Below are 14784 nucleotides of genomic sequence, written 5' to 3'. Positions count from 1 at the left end.
AGCCGGGAATGGCTGCTGCCGCCGCCGACCATGCCGGCTGCTTTTTTGTATTCAATTCTTTATACGAGTGTCGGGTGCCAATTACTACGTGGTGTGGAACCATGTCGGAGAGGTAGCTTTTTTTGTTTTCGAATTCCGAGGAGGACAAGACGGGCCATGTTGCATCCACTATACCCGCCGGCCTTGTCATTACGCTTAAACCCGCTCGTGCTCGGGTGCATGCTTGCTGCCCAGTCTTTGGTAGGCGAGAGAAGAGAGAACCAGAGGGCTTGATACCAGACGTTCGGGCGCATCAAGAGAGTAGCATCGCCATCATCGCATAGCCATAGCAGTTCAAGTCGTCGATCCAGAAGGACGATCAGATCAAGCATGAGATGCAAAACTCGGTCGTGCAAGCTTTAGGCGGCGCCGACGGTACCATGTCAGAGTGAGAATCAGAGCATCCGAAGTCGAGGCGGAATCCGGAGAGCAAGCCATACGTATGCAGCATGAGACCATCAGCCATCGTCAAGCACGTGTGCAAGCAATAGTCGAGTGCCAGATGCACTGTTGTTCGGTCCTCTAAGCATCGGTGTCACGGTATCACGACGTCACGCTCTGCCGTCTATGCTCCTGGAGGTTGCTGGCCTGGCGTCTGTCCTTGTTGTTGTTGCGCAATCGCAGCATACCACATGGCCATGTAGTTTTGGTACCCGCCATACATAGCATATGGGTCAGCACCTGCAGCGGCAGCACCGTCGCCCGGTCCCGCGGCTGCGGGCTGCTGCGGTGGCATTCCTGCCGCCGGCTGTTGGGCATACGACGGTTGTTGCTGGGGTTGTGAGTAGCGGTCACTATACGGATCGTTGTCACGGCCACGGCCCCTATTACCGCCTCCGCCGTTCTTTTCACGCTGTCCACGGTCAGAGTGTTGTCAATAAGAATGGGAGTCGGGGTCACTGACCACTGTGTCAACCTTTTCCCAGATGGCCTGCTTGGCGTCTTCAATCGACTGGCGCGTGCCAACCAGACCAATCTCACGCTCAATGTCGGCTCCAGACGCCTGAGAGACGTTGATCTTACAGCCTGTGGAGTTTTGCATCTCCTTGATTGTTTCCCCACCTGCGCGTGTGAGCAATGAACCTGAACGACAGCATTGGAGGCTTACCTTTTCCAATAATCATGCCCACTGCCTCCGACGGGACCATGATGGTGTCATTGATCTTTCCAGGGCCTGCCACGTCAAGCTGCGCAGGACGGTTGTTCTCCTTTGCAGGAGGGCCTGCGCGAGTGTCGCTGTCCACAATCTCGAGGATTAGTTCCTTGGCTCTGGCGGCGGCTTCTCTGCTGCCGATGAGGTTGACTGGTCTCAAGCCATTCACGCTCTTGTTTTCTCCAACAATGTTGACGTGGCAGCCGCTCTTGTCCTGGAGGTCGCGGATCGTTTCTCCTTGGCGTCCGATGATGAGGCCGACAGTCCTGTCCGGGACCATGATCTGCACGCTATTTTCTCCAGAATGCATGAGGGCAGCTTGAGCCTTGGGTCCTCTGCTGCCGCCTCTTTGAGCGTCTCGCGAAACCTGGCCACCATTCTCGTCGATGATGCGGAAGATCTCCCGCTTTGCGTCGATGCGAGCGCGGGGGGCTCCGGAAATTCTGCACTGGCGTTGCGGTCCGCCCGCTTCTGGGCCAGTGATGAATTGAATCCTCGTGCCAGTGTCCTGCTCGATTCGGCGAAGGTTCTCACCCTGCCTTCCAATCACGAGGCCGACGAGCGACGACTCGATGGTGATGGTTTCGCTGTCGGGCGGCGAGCGGTCCCTGCCGCCATAGTTGCGTTGGGGAGAAAAGGTGTCGCGGCCTCGAGCCGGAGGTGACCGTGATCTGTCCCGCACGAATCCGGATCCGGATCTGCGCGGGTCGTCGCGTCGCTCATCGCGGTAGGGGTTGTAGTTGTCGCGGTACGCGTCGCGACGAGGAGGAGAGCGCGAACGCGAACGCGAGTGACGATAGGGTCGGCCTGCTAGTCTGGGATCATCGCGAGGAGGACCTGGTCATGGTCAGCTGGAAATCAACGCGCAGGAGCTTGATAGTCTTACCGGTGCTAGACCTGCCGCCGTTGAAGGGCTGCAGTCCTTTCTCAGTCGCAATGTTGCGTGCCCTCGCAAGGACATCTGAGAAGTTGACTGAGCCGGTGCTTACAGGCTTGATGGAGCTCAAATCAACGCTACCAGAGTTTGTGGGTTGCGGCAGTCCGTAAGCGGGGACGCCAGCGGGCGGGGTGGGCACGTAGGCAGGCGGGTAGCCCTGGGGTAGACTCGGCGGCGGTTGCTGCTGAGGAGGCGGTTGAGAAGGCGTCTGCGATGGAGTGTTTCCAGTTCGATTGGTAGCCGCTGGTCTGCATGTCAGCTTTCTGGAAAAAGTGAGGCTGGGCTGGCGGATCATCGCACCTAACGCAGCGAGAATCTGCGAAATGTCCGGTTGAGCCGCCATTGCACACGAATGCCCTTGCTGAGATACAAAAGCAGTGGGGTGCTTGTCGCGAGAGGGGAGAGTGTCGACCGAGGGCAGAATCTCAGAGCTGAGGGAGCTTTGCGATCGGGCGAAAGGAGTGTCGGTGGTGGTGAGAAAGACGTTGCGCGACAAGAGGAAACCGAAGCTGAAGAAAGCGATTGCCCGCTAGCGCCAAATTCGGAACTCGCTTGCGCTCGCCTCTTGGCGTCGCCTCAGGCAAATCCAAAACCACCACCTGGTCCACCACCGTTGGCCACACAATCATGAAGCACTCTCACAGTACTGTAGTCATTGGCGAGATTCGACTCATCGCATTCATCAACACTCATCACCAGCCTATCGACACCAGCAGAAAAGCAGCAAGCCAGCGCAGCATTTTCAACCTTCACAAGCATCCAAACAAGACGCGGACAAAGCGCTTCCAGAACTTGGTCACCACCCATGCGCCATCGCCGCTCACGATCACCTCGCGACAATGGCGCTCCGTCATTTTTTCCCCTGCTTGTACACATCTCCAGTCAGGCGAATCTCAAAATCTCTGTCCTTTCCTCTGCCCTGTCTCTCCAGCTGCCGCACCAACGGTATCACCTTTTCGCCAAACAGCTGGATCTCGTCATCATAGTGCAAAAAGGCCGTCAAGATGATGTCGATGCCTAGGCTCTTGAGCATCACTATCCGGTCGGCGATTTGCTGTGCAGTGCCAATCAGTTTGGTCTTGAAGCCATCGTTATATTGCACCAGGTCGTTGAATTCGCTCCCGGCCCACATCCCGGTCTTGTTGGATGTGCTGGCGCCAGCATTTTGGACTTGCTCCCGGAAGGCTTCGATCGCGTCAACGTCCGCTTTGCCTTGGATCTCGCGCAGCACTTGGACGGCCTCCTCTTCCGTGTCGCGGCAGATGACGAAGCCGTTGAGCGCGAACCTAACCTGGCCCTCGCGTCCGTACTTCTTCGCCCTCTCCCTTACATCCGCGATCTGGTCCATGAGGCCCTCGAGTGTGTTGCCATTCATAAAGTAAACATCCGAAACCGCGCCCCCGTTCTCCCGAGCGTCGTTGCTGTTGCCGCCCTGGAAAATGACTGGATGAGGGCGTCCAGGCAGTGACAGCGGCTTCGGCTTGAGCGTCCAGTCGTTGAACTGGTAGAAGTTTCCACGATAGGTGAAATTTTCCTGTGTCCATGCACCACGCAGGCATTCGATAAACTCACGAGAACGACGGTAGCGTTCAGAATGGTCAAGCCACCAGTGCCCGATGGACTGCATCTCGGCCTTGAACCATCCCGAAACGACGTTTACGTCGATGCGACCTTCGCAGTAGTGATCGATGCTGGCAATCTGTTTGGCGGCAAGTGCTGGTTGCCAAGGACCAGGTAGCAGCGCTGCAATCATGCGGATGCGCGATGTGCTGTGTAGCAGAGCCTGGCTGAAGCTGACGGACTCGAATTGATTCTCAGCAAGGTAGCCGGCCATGAAGCGAATCTGCATGAGCCCGTACTCCAGACCCACGCGTTCCGCCGTACGTGCATATCGCTCATTGGACTTGAGATCCCAGCCGGTCCTTTGGGGAATCTTGGAAACCACAAGGCCACCCGAAACATTTGGGACCCAGTAAGCAAACTTGACCCGATCCGGATCTGAATTGAGCTGGTCTGCGTAGGCAAACTCATCAGAAGAATTCTCAACAGCAGGTGGGATGCCATTTGTCGCGGGGTGGGTCGAGTGGCCATTCTCTGAGCCTGGTCGTGAGACGGGAACGACTATTCGCTTTCCACTGACCAAACCGTTTCTCATTTTATCCAAGGCAGCGTTGATTCCGGCGAGACCACCATCGGCGACCTCTATCTCGGGCAGTTTGAGCGACTGGGAAGCCAACAGGTCCTCCAGCCATTCCATCAAGGAGTCGCCGATGACGGGCACATTGTGGAACAGTTTGATAGGGACCAAGTGTTGCTGCACCTCTGCGCTCTTGAGCTTAGGCAAGCCAGTGTAGCCGAGCAAATGACGGCGCAGGCTACTCTTCGACTTGACCAGAATGTCTTGCAGGATTGCAGCGGACTCTCGGCCAGTCACATCTATGGCGAAACGCAGCTGGTCTCCGGTAATGCTGCGGATTACTTCTGCCGCTCTCTTTTGGTCGAATCGATCGACGAGCATGTCGGCGCCGAAGTCCAGCAGCTTTTTGCCGTTTTTGGCGATGTCTGCTACGGAGACGACGCGTAGCCCTGCCAATTTGGCGAGTTGAAGCGCCATGATACCAGTTGTCGAAGACCCTGTGATGATTTAGCGGCCGTACAAGTGCTACCAAATAGTGGTGACAAACCTCCCCAAATAACTACCCATTCTCCTTTTTGTGGCCTTTCGTGGGATGGCAAGCTATCAAACACCTCGGTGCGAATGTCTTCGGGAATCTTACTGCGCTCCACAGCGCGCGACAGAGCATGCAGATTTGGCCCAGAAGGCACATCAGCGCCCAAATCGCCAAAATCCAATCCAAACGAGGAACCGAGCCCTATGGCAGCGGCAACGAATGCGACGCCCAGCGCGGCTCCATGCTTGACGCTGTAGCCCTTGGGGATCCGCGCAACGTTCGAATCCGTCGTCACCACATACTCCTGATAGGCTGCTTTGCGCACGTCTCGGTAGTCGGTCGAAGGTCCAAAAACGACGTCGCCGCTCTGAATGCGACTCGACTTGCGCGGCGGCCGGACGACGATGCCGGCAAAGTCCCTCCCGTTGACCCAGGGGTACGACGGCTGGCCAAAGCCGTAGTCCGGGCCCTTCCAGTCGACAGGGTTGAGTCCAATTGCGAGGACTTGGATGAGGATCTCGTCATCGCTCTTGAGTGGGGGGATGTCCTTGGTCCGCTCGAGCGAGTACTTTTGGCGCGGTCCGTGGAGAACGAGCACGTCCTGCTTGGGCGTGTCGAGGCGGAGAAATTCGTCGCCATTGGGCGCTCCGTTGGTCTTGTCTGCGTGCCCGTTGAGAGCTTTCCCAAGGCCGTTCAGGGAAGCCCAGCTGGCTGACTGCGAGCCATTGGGGGTCGTCGGGCCCGATCGCAACGACGCAAACGGCGTGTCCGGTTTGTGGCCGTTGGTAGCAGCTGCTCCGTTCACGCCATTGGAATAACCATTGGTGTGGCCGTTGGCGTCTTGCCTGCCGCAATCGGGGTCTGGGCGCAGTCCCAAGAACGGGCCGTTGGAGATTTGCGAAGGCATGGCGAAAGACCAGAGTTTGGACAAGAGGAGCAACAGGCAACGGCAGAGGAGAATGAGTGCGTTAAGTATGTACCAAATGACGACAAGCAAGATCAGAGGAGCAAGGAGTCGGAACATGATCCATGGTCGATGAGAGAAGCTGCGCGGAGGGTTATTCCGAAAACTCTCTGCATCAAAGCTCGCGAAGCCGACTGGGATGGCGAACGAGCTTGCGCAACTTGCGAACTGTAAGTGTTATCTTTAGGCTATGAGGTGATGGGTTGATGGACCCTGATTTCCCGTCCCGAAGCTCAATGAGTCGCCCAGTCGTCAGTTCGCACCAGTCTTTCCACGCAGCAGCCAGACCCTCTGCCTTTGCGGCCATTCAATTGGACCCTCGAGGCTTGGAGCAGATCGCTTAGGCTTCTCGTCGCCGAACGGCCGCCACAAGCGCTGCGCGTCAGGTTGCATCGAGGGCGGGACATGGGCGGGATACCATCATCTTGCCCCGCGATGTCGTGATGGGATCGCCGCGGGGAACTAAAAGGTAAATGTGCAAACAGGGAAAGCGCCAATGGTGTTGGGGGAGCGCTCACGCACGTGAATTTGTTGGCGTGATGGATTTCATCAATTCTTGTGGGCATGGTGAGCTTTGTTATCTGGAGCTTGCTGGAGGTTGCAGATCTCTTCTATTTTAGTGAGTGGTTGATTGGTAAATTTTCACGTGATACTGCCTAATCTGGTACGGTACCATATGGCTTAGGAACAGGGAACTACACACCAACTTCTTTTTAACTACAACGTCAGGCACAGTTCTTGACCAGCCGCTTGAATTCTTTACTTTCATAAGAAGGTGCAGCAGCCATGAGCTCCTAGTAGGTTCCAATAGAAGCGTCACGCAGTAGGAGCATCCACGTGTACACGCACACCAACATAGGTAACCGCAACACCTCAGTCAACAACACCTCAAAATGACTAACTCAGACCAACCACATGGCCAGCACTCCAGGCACCCGCAACCCTCGGACCAACTATCAAATCAATAAAAGCGCTAATCATCCCTCCGCCAGAAAATTTGACAACTGCAGCTCCCATCTGTGTGAGAGAGAAAGTTTTCAGAGAGCTGGTATACTCTCAGGTGCAACCACGCCTTACAGACTGGCTTTTTTGGTTCTGTTGGCGGCACCACGCTCTAACTAGCTAGACACCTAGAGATTAGTGGAATAATGTGACGTTGTCAGACATCATCACCACGCCATAACGCTGCTTCACTACATCCACCAGACGCTCTAGCTCAACACCACCTACCAAGCGCCGCACCCAAGAACCGCCCACCTCCAACCACGCCAGTGGAATTCTTCTTCTGGGTAGAAGACGGGCAGGCCAGGCGAGTAGGATTTGTCTGTCGAATGTTTTCCGGAGGCCACCGCCGCCTTCTCCCTGGTTTGCTGCATCGTCGGCGGCGGGGAGCAGGGCTTTATATACCTACCGACGGGGCATGGTAGGCAGCAGCGGTGACTTAGAAGAAGTGGTGAGCACGTGGTGGTGTGACAAGCTGTGACGCATAACACAAGCGTGACAGCGCCGTCATGGTGGATGTGCCGGCATCAGAGACTGCTGGCATGGCATGTGAATGCTGAGAAGGTACCGGTACCGGGGTTGAGGATCAGGTGCAGTCTTTGTCGTGCTTCAGGGCGGAAGTCTGTTGTCCGTGAGTGCTCTGATCGTGCGCGTGGATGCTCCCAGTGTGAGGGAGTCTAGTATCGGTCGATGATGTTGAACACCATCGATGGCGTTGCGTGGAATAGCGTCAGTACTGCTTCTCCCTACCCATTTGCATCTTTTCATATCAGCATCCACCACAGAGCGAACCCCATTCAAGAGATGGCAAAGACGTCAAGACCGACGAGCAAGCGAACAAGGAGCAAATTTCCATTCCAGCTACTTTCATAACCCAGTAAGCTATTCCCATACTCCTCAAGGTCCGCCCGCAGTATTGCATCCCACCCCTTTTTGCGCTGGTGCTAAACTACGCCTGTCCAGAAACGAAAGCAAAGAAGCAAGTCCTGTTTGTTTCGCCATGAGCCCACCACCATCAAAGAAAAGCAAACCCACGTTGTAGCGAAAAGCCGAGAGAGCAAAAAAAAGAAGCAATCGTAAAGCCTGTCGTTGAGGTTCCGTTGAGCGAAAATAAGCGCCGTCATTCGTCGAGCGCCGTGCAACGCCCACGTCATGTCCACACCGCGTCATCAACTTACGCGGCAGCGCCGACCATCGAGCCCATGGCTCCCAGCGAGTCCATGAAGCCTCCCACATCGTCGCCGACGGCCGTACCCACCTGCTCAATCGCGTCTTGGGCCTTGGGGACGCCAATCAGCACAATGCCGCGAGGAACCACGACATCTTCGATGCTGAAGTTGCCGAAGCTGATGAGGCGATCCAGCTTTGGACAGGACTTGAAAATGCCAGCAACGATCATCGTGTCGACCGTGTTGCAGAAGCTGATGTCAATCTTCTTGAGCTTGGGGTAGAAGTTTCCCTCGCAAAAGACGTCCCAGAATGCCTTGTTGGTGATGTGGCGGCAGCTCGCGAGGTTGAGGACTTCAAGTCCAGCGCCCGAGTGTTTCATGAGCGCTCTGAATCCATTTGACGCAAGGCCAATGGGTTCCTCGGGACCTTTTGGATTGGAGTTGTCGACGTCGCGGGTAGAGTTGAAATCGGCAAACCTGAGAGGTGGATTTGCCCAGTCGGTAAACAAGGCCGTGAATGCAGCGTCGGTACAGTAGTCGTTTTCTGAGAAGCGCAGCTTTCGCAAGTTGCGACACTGGTCATGGATGATGTTGAGAACATCATCGTCGGCTTCGAGGAAGTGCTCAAGAGACAAAGTTTGCAAGCCATGGCCGACAGACTTGATGAGATTGATGAGGCACTCCGAATCGACATCCGCGTTTGTCTGGAGCGAGAGAAATTGAAGCTTTTTAAGGCGCGCGATCGAGTCAATTGCAGCGGCGGTGAATCGACGGCACAGCTTGAGCTTCAAGCCGACCAGATTGGGGCAGAATTGGACCATGTCGTCAACAACTTTGTCGTCAAAGGATGCATCAAGCCAGGCGAGCTTGAGGTGCTCGAGCTTTTCACCCTGTCGAAGGAACAGTTCCTTCCAGACCCTGTCGGTGACGAGGTTGGAAGCGTAGAGGTGGAGGAAGCGTACGTTCTTGCACTTGTCCAGCATGTACTCGATGTTTTCATCCTTGAACTGGCAAGCGTTCCTGAGGACGATCTTTTCGATGTGCGGGACGCTGGCAAGCATGTGGTTGTAGTCCTCCGTCTCAAGATATGCTGCATCATGAACAGCGATAGCATCAAGGTCTGATCGGAGGAAGAGTCTCAAGGTGCGAGGTGTCATGACGCGCTGCTTCGAGAAGATTTCTCCAAGCCTCTCAAGCACCTTTTCAGGCAGCTCTCCGAATTCCTCGACGTCTTCATGGTGCTGCGCGACCTTTTCGATGCAAAGCTGTTGCAAGGATTTGGCGCCATGGGACTTGTGTGAGGCTTCCATGCGGTCGCTCTCGAGCTTGCGCTTCCTCTTCTGTTGGGATTGCTTCTTCGGCTTCTTGGAGCCTTCTTCGGCCGCCAGCTCCTTGCCGCATGGGGTGCATAGCAGGCCTCCATCGGGGCCTGTCTTACTGTAGGACGTGACGGTAAACCGCTTGCTGCAAATCTCGCAGTTGTCTAACTGGCCCGGTGGCGGCTGAGTCTTCTTGTACATCTCGCGGGCCAAGATATCGTCGTACTCAGAGTCGCTGTCGCCGCCATCAGCGTCACGGGCAGCCTTGCGGCGCTGGAATGCCTTGCTCTTCTTGATCTTGGCCAGCTTCTTTGCTTCCGCTGCAGCCTCGTTTGCCTTACGTTTTCTCTTTGAAGATCTTGACGATTCTGCCTCCACTTCTTCCTCTTCTACCTCCTCCTCCTCCTCATTATTGTGTAAGGCCGAGGCCTGTGCGGTTGTAGGCTCGTCGGGGACCTGGGCGTCGCCGTTTGTATCGTCGGGATTTGGCTCACCGGCAGCTTCTCTGCGGCGGCGTTCGTAGTCATCTCTGATCTGCGCAGCAGAAATGTTGTTTGCCTGAATGTAACGTTGGTCAGATATCCACGCTCGTCTCGGACATTGCGTCACTTACTGCCAAAAAGTCCGTCAAGGCCGAATTTCTGAGGCAAGGTCAGCAATGGAGAGTTGAAAGCGCCGAGCGCTTCAATCGCGAGGGTATGGGCAGAACGTACGGGCCACGGATGCGGTTGCCAGTCTGCCTCCTCCCCGTCCTGTAACTTGTCAGAAATGTCCAAGATGAGCGACACGGCACATACATGGCTGCGTAGCGAGGGGGATGAGGATTTGCGTCGACGGAGGCTCAACGTTCGACTTCAGAGGATGGAGCGAGGGACGGAGAAGCTCAAGAAGAGAGCGCAGCGAAAGACAAGAGGTGTAGAGTGATGGAGGTAAAGTGGTAGACGAAGTAACGCCACCGGGTCAAGGCGACGCGCCTTCCGTAATCCATCGCGAAGTCAGGTGACTGGTCTGTGCACAAATTTTCCACTCCACCGTCCGCCATGGCAGACGCGCTTAGGGAGCTGTCCTTCATTGCTGCACCCACCGTGAAGCCATCAATCAAAATACAATGTCTGTCTCATTCCTTTTCTGGCTATCCGAGTTCCTAAAGCAACTTCCCGTACCGGCTTGCTGTCACAGCAAGCAATGAAGAATTAAGAAAAGCAAAGACCAGCCCAGCCGAACCCCTCGGGCAAACCCCCCATACCAGCTTGCTGCCACAGCAAGCAATGAAGAATTAAGAAAAGCAAAGACCAGCCCAGCCGAACCCCTCGGGCAAACCCCCCATACCAGCTTGCTGCCACAGCAAGCAAAGAAGAATTAAGGAAAGCAAAGACCAGCCCAGCCGAGCCCCTCGGGCAAATCCCCCATACCAGCTTGCTACCACTGCAAGCAATGAAAATCAAGGAAAGTAAGGACCACAAACCAGTGCCTTTCAGAACCCACTAGGCTGTCGTCAAGAGGAGCATCCATCCGTCAGTTCAGGCACACTGCTTGATGGAAAATCACATCCTGGTATCCTCGTCGCTGCTTTCATCATCGTCCTGCTGGTTTCCAGCCCAGGCATCTTGATCATTGTCATAGTCGTCGTCCTGCTGCTGCTGCTTGGGAGGCTTCTGCTGCGGCATCAGTCTCATGGTATGCAAAAGTAGGTAGGGAAACTCACGTAGGCGGGGACCTTCGGAAAGGCGCTGCTGCGACTGGCCGGGACATTGGCCCTCATGGAGCCCGTGGTGGAAGAAGCACGGGAAGCAGCACCGTACGCATTGGGGTTGAATCCGCCGAAACCACTGCTGCTCTTGACCGTGTCAGCAGCAGCATTGGCCCTCGTGGAGCCAGTGGTGGACGAAGCGCGGGCAGTAGCAGCGTACGAGTTTGGGTTGAAACCACTGCTGCTGGGGGCCGTGGTGGTCGCAGCAGGACGACTGGACATTCCAAGGAGGTCGACACTCTGGCCCTCGTTGGTGGGGGCGGCAGTCGTGGGACCCCAAGGCGTGAAATGAGTATTTCCATCGTCCTCGCCGCCGTCGTCATCGCTATCTTCCGCTCCACGAATGCCACTGGCCTCGACCGGTTCGATCTCCACCTGGACGGCCATGCACTTCTCGCAAACCTGCAGTATGCTTAGCGCAATCTCTCTGAAGTGTTCAAGACTCAACTCACAGCGTGGTCGGGGTTCTTGCGCTGCACCTTGGAGAATTCGTCGAGAGGCTTCCAAGCGTCACAGCGCTGACATTCAAGCTCCACTGGCGGCTGGCCATTGCATGTCATGCAGACGGCAGTGACCTCCTGTCCTCTACGGACCTTCTCTTTCGCATCGTTGAGTTGCTTGTTGGAGTAGTTGCGCTGGGCCTTGCGCTTGCTGCATCGCTGGCACTTGATCCTAAGCAGAGTGAGCGGATGCCATGACAAGCTGAGGCGGTGAGATCATACTGGTCGGGCAGACTGACGTTCCTCACACTTGAAAAGTCAGCAAGAGTCTCGACATGGAGTATTCCTGGGGTGAGACGTGACTCACTTGGCCTCACGGTAGGCAGAGTTGGCACGGTATCCGGACATGTTGGCTGATCGACGGAGAAACCGATTGAATTGGTGAGCTGGTGTTTGGTGAGTGGCGCGAAGCAGGTAAGAGACGATGTTGTTGGAAGAGCAGGCAAGATGGTGGGTGGAGGTGGAGGGCAGAGGTTGAGAGTTGAGAGTTGAGAGGAGGGTGGTGAAGAGGAGTGGAGGAGGACGCCGCGAGGGGACTCTTTTATGGCACCTGTTTGAGCACGGATCCAGACGCGATTGCCGTGCTTGTGCTTGCGCTGGGCCACGCGCGTGGGTGCCTGGTGTTTTGGCCCAGCCTGGGAAGTCGCCTGGCTACAAAGGGAAGTCACGTCCCTTGGTTGGACCCAACGTCAACACCACGCGCATCCCGTCCTCACCTGTTGCTGGCCTTGAGCACGAGCCTGTCGGTGCGTTTTACCACTCATTACTGGTACATCATTCGTTACTTCATTGCCGGTCCTGTCATTGCTAATCTACATAGTGTCTTGTTGCTGCTCGTCCTCACTTTGCCGGCGCATCTGTGCCCTTGGCGCTTTTCCCTCCCCCCAACTTCATTTTCTCAGTCGCATGCTCCATCTTACCCGTCTTGCTCTTCTGTCTAGCCTTCTCCTCAATCTCTGCAGCCTCCTTCTCCGCATCTTCATTTTTGCCCTTCTTCTTTTCCTTTTCCTTTGCGTCCTTAGCCTCGGCCTCCTTCATCTCTCGTTCCTCCCTCTCCACTTCCGCCAGATTCACGTCTTCAAACCCAATCTTCCGCAGGATCCTGCCCGTGAGGTACCGGTATGCCGTGTGTCCGCTGACCATGTCGCTGACGTTAACATTCTCGATGCCTTTGACGCACTCGACTTTTTGCAGTCCGGCGATACCATACTGGACGCTGCTGGTGCGGTACAAAAAGGCGAGGATGTAGTCATTGACAGAGTACACATTGACGAGACGCCCACTGACTACTGCGCGCATCCGGCGCCATTCGGGAGCAGTCGAGGGCGTGGGAGCTCCAAGGAGGACAACAGACTCGACGAGTCCAAACGCCTTGCGGTCTGCCAGAGACTGCAAGCATGAGTAGATGACTCTCGCACCCAGCGAGTACCCGATCAATGTCACAGGACGCTCGCCCTGAGCCTTGTTGATCAGCGCATCCGCAAGCACCTGGCCAGCCTTGTCAGACCGCGACTTTGCAACGCTAAACGGATTGTCCACGACTCGTGAAATCTTGAGAAGGCTGATAGGCCACAGGGCCGCAGCGAGACTGGCAAACACGGTGTGCTTTATCACTTCGCTCTTCGCAACGTTCCATGCCGCGCTCTTGGCCATACCGACGAGACCTGTTCCCAGGTTGAGCATGGTTTCTAGCTCGTACCTCAGGCCAAATCCCTCGATGCTGGCGTCAAGGACACGCCAGGGCTCGACCACTTCTTCTTTGTTGGTAAGCCAGCCGGAGATGCCGATGGCGATGCGCAGTCGTCGGAAGTCCTTCTCCGAGTCTTTCGGCTTCTTGTGCTGATGCAATGGCATGAAGCCAAAGTCTTCCACTTCTTTCGCGTATTGGTCCATCATCTGCCCCGTCATCCGGCCTCCGTAGGCGCCAAAGAGGCCGCCGACAAGAACTCCGCTGGATGCCAGAGCGCCTAAGTACCCAGCAGCAGCCGTGGCTCCAAGTCCAAGACCGCCCATTACGGTTCCTTGCATCTGTCAGTTTACGGTTGGGTGAAAGAGCTGAAGAAGGCTCACCAATACCAGCAGCAACCAAAGGAGCAGCAAGACCGCCAGTCAGACCAATGACGGCAGCTCCAGCGACAGAGGCAATGCCAACCTTCCATTTGCGACTTGTGGCGTTTTGATCCACCTTCTTCTTCGTCTCGTCGTCCGCAGACATCTCACTGGCCGCTTCCAACAGCCCCTTAGCAATCTTTTCTTCATCCTCCGTCAGCAGCTTGAGGTCCAGCTTCAAACTGCTCGTGACATGCAACAGCAAAACGCGGGAGTGGCTCAAATAAGCCTCCAGCCCCAGCAACAGCAGCAGCAACGAGTGCAAAATCAAGATGCGCTTCTCGCGCGGCAACTGCGCCAACGGCGTCTCCTGCGGTGGATACAGCTGGCTGAGCACCGAAGCGGCTGGCTCGTCGCCGTCCTCGGGCTCCAGCTCCCTCTCTTGCGTCTTGCGCTCCGGCTCCGCCTGCGCTCTCGCCTCCTTCTTCTGCGCCTTCGCCGCGTCCGTCGCGTTGACCGCTTCGCCGACCCGATGCAGCACCATCTCGCGCCACTGCTCGAAGAACTCCAGCGCCGCCAGCTTCAACTCTTGCGTTTTGGGCGTTGATAGCTCCTTTTCGAGCTTGTCGCGCTCTTTGCGTTGTCTCTCGGCTGCGTCCGCTGCCGCTTTGACGGGATCCGCTTCGGCTTTGCTCTTCTGGCCTTTGTCGCTTCCCTTTTCGGCGCTGGCGTCGGCCTTTTGGGGGCTCGCCAGCTGCACTTCAAACGCGTCCGCCAGCGTCTTGCGCATCGACTCGGTGCAGCTGGCCAGCAGGAGCGTCAGGTCGCCGCGCTGCTCCGGCGTCTCGAGCACCGTCGTCAAGCTCTGCTCGTTCTCCTTTTTCTGGTCCTTGCCGTGAGACCACGGCATGTTTTTGGCGAACTTCTTCGACATGGCCGGATATGCTTCCCGATTGGGCGGTCTTGGAAACGTAAACGTTAATTGAATTATGCTCTTTGAGGGTGTGCTGTGGGTGGTGGACAAGCTTTGAATGAAGCTTAGTGTAGGGACATTGCTCGCCTTTTCTAGATGGTGCGATGCAAGGTCGAAGTGAACACCTGGTGAGTGATGCAGGAACGCACCGGCACTGCGATGACGTAGACGGCTTGGCGGTGCCCGAATTCCAGGGTCTGGGATGTTCACTTCATCAGCATCTTCATAAGCAGCGTTTCACGTGCACAGCCTCAAAA

General features: G+C 56.0%; 5 protein-coding genes across 5 annotated transcripts; all 5 read right to left on the bottom strand.

Annotated features, from left to right (window-relative positions):
• Positions 1-397: 397 nt before the first annotated feature.
• On the bottom strand, positions 398-2623 carry J3D65DRAFT_4544 (uncharacterized protein). Its single transcript, XM_066796382.1, has 5 exons — positions 2430-2623; positions 2079-2372; positions 1148-2029; positions 944-1101; positions 398-892 (listed from the first exon to the last, which is right to left on the bottom strand). The coding sequence occupies exons 1-5, from the start codon at positions 2470-2472 to the stop codon at positions 605-607; spliced, it is 1665 nt and encodes a 554-aa protein (XP_066659305.1). The 5' UTR covers positions 2473-2623; the 3' UTR covers positions 398-604.
• A 356-nt stretch (positions 2624-2979) lies between these two features.
• On the bottom strand, positions 2980-4284 carry J3D65DRAFT_643315 (luciferase-like domain-containing protein; the record flags this gene model as incomplete). The annotated part of the gene is made up of 1 exon (XM_066802081.1): positions 2980-4284. One exon carries the CDS (start codon positions 4282-4284, stop codon positions 2980-2982), a length of 1305 nt encoding a protein of 434 aa, XP_066659304.1.
• Positions 4285-7604: 3320 nt separating this feature from the next.
• J3D65DRAFT_608382 (uncharacterized protein) lies at positions 7605-10176 on the bottom strand. Its single transcript, XM_066798576.1, has 4 exons — positions 10053-10176; positions 9969-10007; positions 9869-9896; positions 7605-9813 (listed from the first exon to the last, which is right to left on the bottom strand). Coding segments are annotated over exons 1-4 (1941 nt in total). The 5' UTR covers positions 10055-10176; the 3' UTR covers positions 7605-7941.
• A 189-nt stretch (positions 10177-10365) lies between these two features.
• J3D65DRAFT_608379 (Stc1 domain-containing protein) lies at positions 10366-11998 on the bottom strand. The gene is made up of 5 exons (XM_066798575.1): positions 11813-11998; positions 11728-11754; positions 11458-11677; positions 10961-11407; positions 10366-10910 (listed from the first exon to the last, which is right to left on the bottom strand). The coding sequence occupies exons 1-5, from the start codon at positions 11851-11853 to the stop codon at positions 10800-10802; spliced, it is 846 nt and encodes a 281-aa protein (XP_066659302.1). The 5' UTR covers positions 11854-11998; the 3' UTR covers positions 10366-10799.
• Positions 11999-12271: 273 nt separating this feature from the next.
• Positions 12272-14737, bottom strand: J3D65DRAFT_608376 (uncharacterized protein). The gene is made up of 2 exons (XM_066798574.1): positions 13576-14737; positions 12272-13526 (listed from the first exon to the last, which is right to left on the bottom strand). Exons 1-2 carry the CDS (start codon positions 14486-14488, stop codon positions 12346-12348), a joined length of 2094 nt encoding a protein of 697 aa, XP_066659301.1. The 5' UTR covers positions 14489-14737; the 3' UTR covers positions 12272-12345.
• Between the last annotated feature and the right edge of the window lie 47 nt (positions 14738-14784).

Source organism: Phyllosticta citribraziliensis (genome assembly GCF_038025025.1).
Source record: "Phyllosticta citribraziliensis strain CPC 17464 chromosome Unknown J3D65scaffold_1, whole genome shotgun sequence".
Lineage (NCBI taxonomy): Eukaryota > Fungi > Ascomycota > Dothideomycetes > Botryosphaeriales > Phyllostictaceae > Phyllosticta > Phyllosticta citribraziliensis.
This window is presented reverse-complemented; position numbering and strand designations above follow the sequence as displayed.

Bases quoted from the DNA above. Each gene is read 5' to 3' on its own strand.
- J3D65DRAFT_608379 (XM_066798575.1), bottom strand. From the start codon at position 11,853: ATGTCCGGATACCGTGCCAACTCTGCCTACCGTGAGGCCAA. The intron at 11,678-11,727 runs GTATGATCTCAC...CACTCTGCTTAG, and splicing joins AACGTCAGTCTGCCCGACCA to GATCAAGTGCCAGCGATGCA. The intron at 10,911-10,960 runs GTGAGTTTCCCT...ATGCCGCAGCAG, and splicing joins TTCCGAAGGTCCCCGCCTAC to AAGCCTCCCAAGCAGCAGCA.
- J3D65DRAFT_608376 (XM_066798574.1), bottom strand. From the start codon at position 14,488: ATGTCGAAGAAGTTCGCCAAAAACATGCCGTGGTCTCACGGCAAGGAC. The intron at 13,527-13,575 runs GTGAGCCTTCTT...GACAGATGCAAG, and splicing joins TTTGGTTGCTGCTGGTATTG to GAACCGTAATGGGCGGTCTT.
- J3D65DRAFT_4544 (XM_066796382.1), bottom strand. From the start codon at position 2,472: ATGGCGGCTCAACCGGACATTTCGCAGATTCTCGCTGCGTTAG. The intron at 2,373-2,429 runs GTGCGATGATCC...CATGCAGACCAG, and splicing joins GCAGATTCTCGCTGCGTTAG to CGGCTACCAATCGAACTGGA. The intron at 893-943 runs GTCAGTGACCCC...GACCGTGGACAG, and splicing joins GGGAAAAGGTTGACACAGTG to CGTGAAAAGAACGGCGGAGG.
- J3D65DRAFT_608382 (XM_066798576.1), bottom strand. The intron at 9,897-9,968 runs GTACGTTCTGCC...ACCTTGCCTCAG, and splicing joins GGCAACCGCATCCGTGGCCC to AAATTCGGCCTTGACGGACT. The intron at 9,814-9,868 runs GTAAGTGACGCA...CGTTACATTCAG, and splicing joins CCTTGACGGACTTTTTGGCA to GCAAACAACATTTCTGCTGC.